The sequence below is a fragment of the Mycetomoellerius zeteki genome, unplaced genomic scaffold, assembly GCF_001594055.1.
Source record: "Mycetomoellerius zeteki isolate Tzet28-1 unplaced genomic scaffold, Tzet1.0 scaffold847, whole genome shotgun sequence".
In the NCBI taxonomy this organism is placed as follows: domain Eukaryota; kingdom Metazoa; phylum Arthropoda; class Insecta; order Hymenoptera; family Formicidae; genus Mycetomoellerius; species Mycetomoellerius zeteki.
The window spans coordinates 1-7751 of record NW_017257881.1 but is presented as its reverse complement, the minus strand read 5'-3'; the positions used below and the strand labels follow the sequence as shown (position 1 = coordinate 7751).

Sequence of the window (7751 nt, the reverse complement as noted above, 5' to 3'; positions counted from 1 at the left end):
TTTCTTCAATGCTTTTCATCCCGCGATTATGCTCACTCGAAATTTCGAAATTTTTCTTAATAATATTGGCATTAGGGGTGGAACGTGATGACGCTGGTATATCGGATGTTTGCGTGAGATCTTGAAAAACGCCATCGTTCGTCGTCTCGTTATCATCGGAAGCATCTCGTGTAGCGTTGTCTTCTGCATTTTCGTTTTCGTTGCGTGCGTCTTTCTGCCTTCGCGTTTCTTGGACAAATCGCAGGTATCGCCATAACGCCTCTTTGTACATTTTCCATCTCTCGCTTTCGTCACGCGGCCAGTCGGAATTAAGAATACGGCTCATTTCCGCATCGAGTCGTGTTAGATGAGTTCCGGGAGTTTGCGTTGTATTATTAGTGCTCGTGGCGTTATCCGAATTTTGCGATACTACGATTTCCTTCGATTCTCCGCCTGTGAATGATGTCGGATTCTGACGTAGCTGATGCTGCATTCTCTCGAGATTTTCCGTCGAAATTAAAATCATCTTTTTGGCCCTCTTCATAACGTTTTATCCCTACTATTTCGTTCCTTCGATAATTAGCGATAATAAGGACGATAATATAGGTCCGATAATATAAGGTAAAAATCCGCCTCGCTGCACCAGCAGCTTTCTTTTATCCTTCCAATTTCCGCGTTTTACAGCGATGCGACGCAGCGGCGTTTTGTATTTACTTAACCGTTTTTTTTCGGATCGTTCAAGCGAGACGTTTCCTTCGAGTGTATTAAAAACACATTCGCAAATACAATGAATAAGTTTTTCGTCCGCGCCACGTACGAAGGTCGTACGTTGATTTTTGTTCAGATGATAGAGGGCTGCGAGAAGACAGGCGTTTCTTTTACCGATCGAATGCGTGGCGATTTTCGTCGCACTGTGTGATTTCTCGTCACTCACCTTCATCGCGAGAAAAGCATACGACTGACTCACACTGTCACTCGTACCCGTCTTTTATACGAATCCGTTCGAAAATGACCTACGGGGTACGTAAGCGTAATGAGTCGCATCTTCGGGAAAAATGCACGTACGAAATCGATATTCGTCCGGAGTTGATTGTTTCAGATCGAGCAATAAATACCCGTGAGGTCTCGACGTAGCGTCGTAGTATGCCTCTTCTAGGAATTTCAGATCGTCGGGATAGACTTGACGCGCTAAATGACGAATTTGAGCGCGATCACGTGGATTTTTGAAAACGACTATGTAATTCGCGTTGGCCACGGCCTTGATGGAAGAGATTCTGCGAGATAAGAATAACACTGAGATTCTTGTGATGACTGCTCTTGGTAAAAAGATCCACGGTTGCGTCGCTCGACGACGATTCTCTCATGAGATCGTCGATTATTACTAGACACTAATTTCGGAGAAAGCCGATCGTTCGAGTAATCTTCCAAACGAGGTAAACCTTCGCGAAATTCAATTATATTTTTCTTTATCGCTGCTTTACTGCTGTCGCTTCCCTAGATCTGTTCTTCGTCCACTTTTTCACGCGTGTCGTATTTTAACTGACGATAGACTTCTTGCCATTCCGCGTAATAAAACAAAATTCTCTCGAAACGCACGTCAGACATGAGGGACAAATGTCGGAGAAAACTCTTTACGAAAATCGTTTTCCCGCAATCGGTCGGCCCGCATACGATCGATGTCCAGGGGTGCGTTCCGAGTTACGCATGAAGCGCATAGACTGCACAGAAAGTCGTTCTGATTTAACTAATGCGCGCATCAGAAGCGCTTTGGTAGTGCCGAGAATTCTCTAGGTTGTACTATCCATACTGTATTCTTAGCACTCTTCCCAGCGCATTGACTGCTTCTATTTCGATTTGAGGCAGTTGATGCGCCTGATGCGTTCATGCGGTCTATGCGCATGATTTGTAATTCGGAACGAGCAGGAACGAGTAACGGACAACCACACAGTGAACGGACGAATATTTGCGATTTGCGATGGACCAGCGATTACAGCAATTGCATGAATTTCCGGTCTTGTTAGAGGATAAAAATGAAGTGTTAACTTTATTTTTAAATGAAGAGGATATAGCGAAAGCAAGCCAAGGTAAAATTAATGGCATTATTTTACCTTGATTTATTTAATGTATAGGTTAAATAATTAATTATATTCATTTTGTGTCGTTTTTTATAGACTCTAGGTTTTTGCTAAACCTTATTGCAAAGGAACAAAATGAAAGCAGTAATAACGAGCCAATAAAACCTATTGATTCAACACATGATGAAAATGCTATTGATCGAAACAATGCTGGTAGGATAAGATGCAAACTTAATTTTTGTATAAATATTCATATGTCTATTAAATTCTTTAATTTTATATAAAAGTTAAAAAAGTTATTAGTTAAAATTATTAGTTAAATAGTTATTAGTTATAGTCATTAGTTATTACTTAAAGTTATTAATTTTATATAAAAACTAATATTTATCGATCTCCAAAATTTGTGTTTGCTTAATTTTTAGATCAGTCAAAAACATTTGTATGGCCGGACAAAACAGTATTACTGTTAATCGAATTATATAGAGAAAGAGAGGAAGAATTTTCAAATGGGTTCAAGCGCAGCAACAAAATTTGGGCTGAAGTTGCAGCTCAAATGAAGGAAACTAACGCAGCTTATAACATAACAGCACTTCAGTGTTCGTCCAAAATGTCCGGCTTAAAGCGGACATACAAGAATATTATTGATTTGAATAAGAAAAGTGGCAACCATAGAAATACGTGGGCATTTTTTTCGGTATGTTTTATCATACACATACACACACACGTATATATAAACACACACATATATACATACATATGTATGTATATAATATAAATGTTGCGATATTTACAGTTATGCAACAAGAGAGAAGATCCTGGTAACGCACATGCTGAGAACATAAATCCACTTACATTAGTCAGTGCTTAATAATTTTTCACTACTTTATCAATGAGAATATTTTATTTGAAATTGATCAATTAGCGATGTGCACTATCGGAACCCTCTCCAAGATATATTTTTTTAGATTATTATTACGCTATTTAATTATCCCTATTATGTATTAGATCATGGATTCATTATTTGGGGACAAAGCGTCCATCAAACCTCCTGCAATTGCTACAAGCGAAGGTCCATCAAACCCAAATGAGGAAGGATCATTGTTATCAACTATTTCATTCCTTGAATCAAAAGGTAAGTTTTTGTACTTGTATATTAATGGATTACAACAATTCTAAATAATATTTAGTTGTGATCTTATGTAATCCCTAACGAAAGTAAAAAGCGTAAGTGGAACGTAAGGCAAGAATAACAAAAACGTTAACAAAATTTCTAGGAGGTAAAAATTGGAGCAACGAAATAGAAAAGAAACTTAAACGCCTCTTTTATATTTTGTTTCAATCAATATTTGCTATCTAGTTTGTTTTATAGATATATATACTACATTTAAACGGCTCAATTTATATTGAAGTTATAACATCTGATGTTATAACTTTGACGTAAATCGGGCCGTGAATGTAGTTATAGTATACATTTGTAACTTAAGTACAAAATGTGTAAGCAAGATGAAGGGAATTAATTTAATTCGGTTATTATTTATCAATATAATAATTGTTTTCGCATTATTCATTACAGAGCCGCCAAAAAAGAGAAAACGAATCGAAAACGTTATGGAAGAGTTCTTAGCCAATATTACGGCAGAAAAAGAAGAAAGAAAAGAAGAAATTAAAAAACGGGAGGCAAATAAAGAAAAAAGACGCGAAGAAAACAAGAAAGAACAAAATAGGAAACATAAGGAACAAATGGAAATGCAGAAATCATTAATATCAACATTACAACAATTTCTTAATAAAATATAAGCTAAGTTTAAAGTTGAGCATTACTAATTGAAGCCTTGAAAGTTATTTGTTTTATACTCGGTTTTATATATTTTATAATTTATTTTATTTTAATTACGAGTTTTAAGACGTTAAACCTCAAAGTTACGTAACTTTATGTTATTTTATTTATGAATAATATGTTATTCCGCTTATGAATAATAATAAGGTTCGTCCATCGATTAATTAAAAAAGAAATGTTTATTTTTTTGAAAGTATATTTTTAAAATGTGGAAGTAGGTACAAATGTAATACAATAGGTCTATTCGCATTGCTAGTATTTTTGCACTCAGTACCTTTGCTTCTCTCGTTTCAACTCTTGATTATAAATTTATCTCTTGTTAAGTTTGCAAAAAATTTTGTGAATTTCAAGCAACGCGAATAAACCTACTATAAGACTGAAATACAATGTAAGAATAGTATAATATGAATAAACCTAAAAATTAAACTGTAATCAATATCTGTTTATTAATTAAAAATATTTCAACAATTTTTTGTTTTAAAAAAAACGTTTTTAAAATGTTCATTATTGATCATTATATTATATCTACTATATCTTATATCTATTATATATTATATCTATTATATCTTTGTGTTCATTATTAGTTATTGACGAGCTTCATTTGCAACGCATTCATTATACTTATTCTTTTAATATCTCCCGTATCAGTATTATCATTACAAATAGGTGCCTGTAATTCATGATGTAATGACTGTTGGACGCCAACAGTCATTCCATCATTTTGTAAGATGCAAATATTGTGTAACACACAACACGCTATTATGAACTCTGGAATTTTTTTGACATCCGTCAAAGGTAGACAATCTAAAAGTATCCTGAAACGTATTTTTAATTGTCCAATCGCACGTTCAATTTGCATTCTTGTCGACGATAAACAAAAATTAAAATTTTTTTGTCGGTTTGACAAATGACCATTGTCTCGGAACGGAACCAAGAGGTGCGGATGAATTGCATACGCAGCATCTCCGATTAGATGAGAGTTATTAGGAAAATATACATTAGGCATCTCTAGAAAACGTGCTACTGGGGAGTTTCGAAAAACTCGAGCATCGTGAACTGATCCTACTTCTCCAGCATAGCAGTGCGTAAAGAGGCCACGTGAATCACATACTAGTTGGACATTTAAGGATGGAAAACCTTTCCGGTTTATATAAGAAACTGAATCAATTGGCGGAGCTCGGATTTTAATGTGTGTTCCATCTATGGCACCGATGACATTTAGAAAACCACAAGTCTTTTCGAAACATTCCATGTCATTGACAGCAACATCTTCTTTAGGCCACTGTATAAATCGAGGTGCGATACAATGAAGTGCGTAAGTAACACGTCTTACAGCCCTAAAAGCAGATGCTTTACCAACTCCGAATTTGACACAAACTGATCTGTAACAGTCCAGAAAAGTAAGTATATAGATTATTATATTCTATTTATTTAGAATATAAAAATATAATATAATAGGATAATAGAATGTAATAGGATAGAAACATAATAAGAATATAATAAAATATAATGTAATATATTATAATATAATATAATATAATATACTACTCCAAAGAATTTTATGAAGATACACAACATAGATGAAGATGCATTAAATATGATATAATACAAACCTATACGAATCAGGAGTAGCCATAAACCAAAGAGCAATATACAATTGCTTTTCCGCTGGAATTGGTTTTCTACCAATTGTGGTTCCTGTAGCATTTAATGCTGGTCCAATCAGTGATAAAACTATCTCAAATGTAGGTGGATATAGTCTAGAATATAAGATCATGATTTTAATAAAACCAGATGAATAACATTACAATTTTGTAACTTAATGATATTTATATTAAAATATTTACCTAAAATGTTCTTTAAATGTAACTTTGTTGTAATTAGGAATCACGCGATCGACGTAATCTGTAATTTTTTCAACTCCAATTTGTTTTCCACGTGATTTATCTACCATTAATAGAAAAAATAACGTCTGCATATCACTTAGAAATATGTCTTCGACTTCATTTTCACTATCGCTCGATTCGGAACTATTATCGGAACTTTCATCATTTTTCTTTAAAAGTATTAAAGAAGAAATTACAATTACTGGAAATCGTTTATTGACGTTTTGTATAGCGTCCATCTTGAACTTAGGAATGCATAGGAAATCGTTCCGAATAACTAAAGCGCTTCATGCGCATTGACTAAACGGAACGATTTCAAAGTGTTACGCACCAGTAATGCAGTCTATGCGTTTCATGCGCAACTCGGAACGCACCCCAGGGATGTTTCCAGCGCGCGTCCATTTTGCGAAATGAATAACGCGATTTCCGTGCGTGACTCGTCAAAAGCAAACAGAAAAACGACGTTTAATAATCACGAGAATACGCGACAAAATTTAAGGAGTGGGGAAAATAAGCTGATCCATGCGGCGGAGGGCCCCACGCGGCGGGCGCACGCTCGCGCCAGCGTACCCCCGCGTAGGTTAGCCTACGAGAGCACCGTGACGGACAAAGAGCTGATCTCGTCGCGACGCACATTTAGCTTAACTTTCTTCGCATTAATATTCACGAGTAGCGTATAATTTCGCCGGCAAGATCGTGCGTCCTCGGAATCGTATCATCGTCGAGAAGCTTATACGTAATGTCGCTCGGAGAAAAACCTATGTCGAAAAAGGAAAGTGATAGTAGGGAGAGAATTAAGAGACAAAAGATCTTTTTTTCTGTTTTCAAATATAAAATCATTTTTATTTATTATTCGTTACTTAATTTAAAAAAGGGAAAAGGAAAATAAAAATATTAGGTTTTAATATTTTATTTGACATTTAAATATATTTTACTTATAAATACAATTATGAACAATGAACATATATACATTTTACATTAAACCGCTTAGTAATAAAATTAATAAAAAGTCTTTACAAAAATATTTGCATTTTATTTTATTTACAAAACTTAGACATTAATTTTTATATTCTTCTTATATACTTAAACTATAATAGGCGTTGGTGGCGGAAAACTCGTTGATGTTCCTAACTTAAAAAATAAGAGAGAGAATCAGTTTCGAATAAGAAGAAGAAGAAGAAAACGTTATTCACTCACAAAACCATACGGAAGAGAATAACGATTATTGATAAATCTACGTTTTACCAATACCGGTGCGCATGTTTTTGTTTCATTTCGTGTTACAATCTCGTGAAACGCGGTGCGTCGGATTGCGTTAAAACATAGATTTATATTAGGCCGTGACGTTTCTTGCTCTTCTTCTTCTCCGTACCTTTCTCTCTCATTTTCTATTATTAATTTCCTAATACTATCGAAATTTATACTTAGCGAGTTCTTATAATTAAGCGTTATCCCTTTTACTTTACAAATTTCATGCAGACGATCTTCCGGTGTGCGAACAACGTACGCATAGAATTTCGGACCAGCTGACACGAACGATTTGATGTAACTCCCGCGGCCGTAACTCTCAAGTTCGTCGGTCATATCCCCCAAAAAATTACCAGTACGTGGTTCGTACTCGTTCGGATCGCCTGTACTTATATATATACATGAATCTGTATCATAACATAATATGCGTCTATCCAATAATTCTAGATGTTCGTATAATTTCAGCCGCGGCAGCGCCATTGTGAATGCCGCGATCACGACGTTGGTCTGCGGAGATGCTACGACCGCTTCTTTCCGCAATCTCCACGAGACGTATATTACCTCGTCGTTGACGGGTAATATATCGGTTATTTCGTGTTCCGGACTCGTCAGCAAAGCTGCCAATCGCTGATAATTTTTCACGATCTCGGTGTTAGGTAAATTGGACCGTTGACCGAATTTTCCCCAAAAGGAATTTAAACAGAGTTTTGCAACCGAACGCAGACC

At 35.5% G+C, this 7751-nt stretch overlaps 1 protein-coding gene and 1 pseudogene across 1 annotated transcript; one reads left to right on the top strand and one right to left on the bottom strand.

The window, feature by feature from the left end:
• The first annotated feature begins 2234 nt into the window (after positions 1-2234).
• LOC108730097 (uncharacterized) lies at positions 2235-3851 on the top strand (annotated as a pseudogene).
• A 133-nt stretch (positions 3852-3984) lies between these two features.
• Positions 3985-6016, bottom strand: LOC108730096 (uncharacterized). Its single transcript, XM_018459585.1, has 3 exons — positions 5739-6016; positions 5499-5651; positions 3985-4024 (listed from the first exon to the last, which is right to left on the bottom strand). Exons 1-3 carry the CDS (start codon positions 6014-6016, stop codon positions 3985-3987), a joined length of 471 nt encoding a protein of 156 aa, XP_018315087.1.
• Between the last annotated feature and the right edge of the window lie 1735 nt (positions 6017-7751).

What these genes read in the sequence shown, in the direction of transcription:
- LOC108730096 (XM_018459585.1), bottom strand. Translation starts at nt 6,016, where the DNA reads ATGGACGCTATACAAAACGTCAATAAACGATTTCCAGTAATTGTAATT. An exon ending in ACATTTAAAGAACATTTTAG is followed by an intron (nt 5,652 to 5,738) that starts GTAAATATTTTA and finishes CTTATATTCTAG; the next exon opens with ACTATATCCACCTACATTTG. An exon ending in CCTGATTCGTATAGGTTTGT is followed by an intron (nt 4,025 to 5,498) that starts ATTATATCATAT and finishes TATTATTATTCA; the next exon opens with TAAGCGGAATAACATATTAT.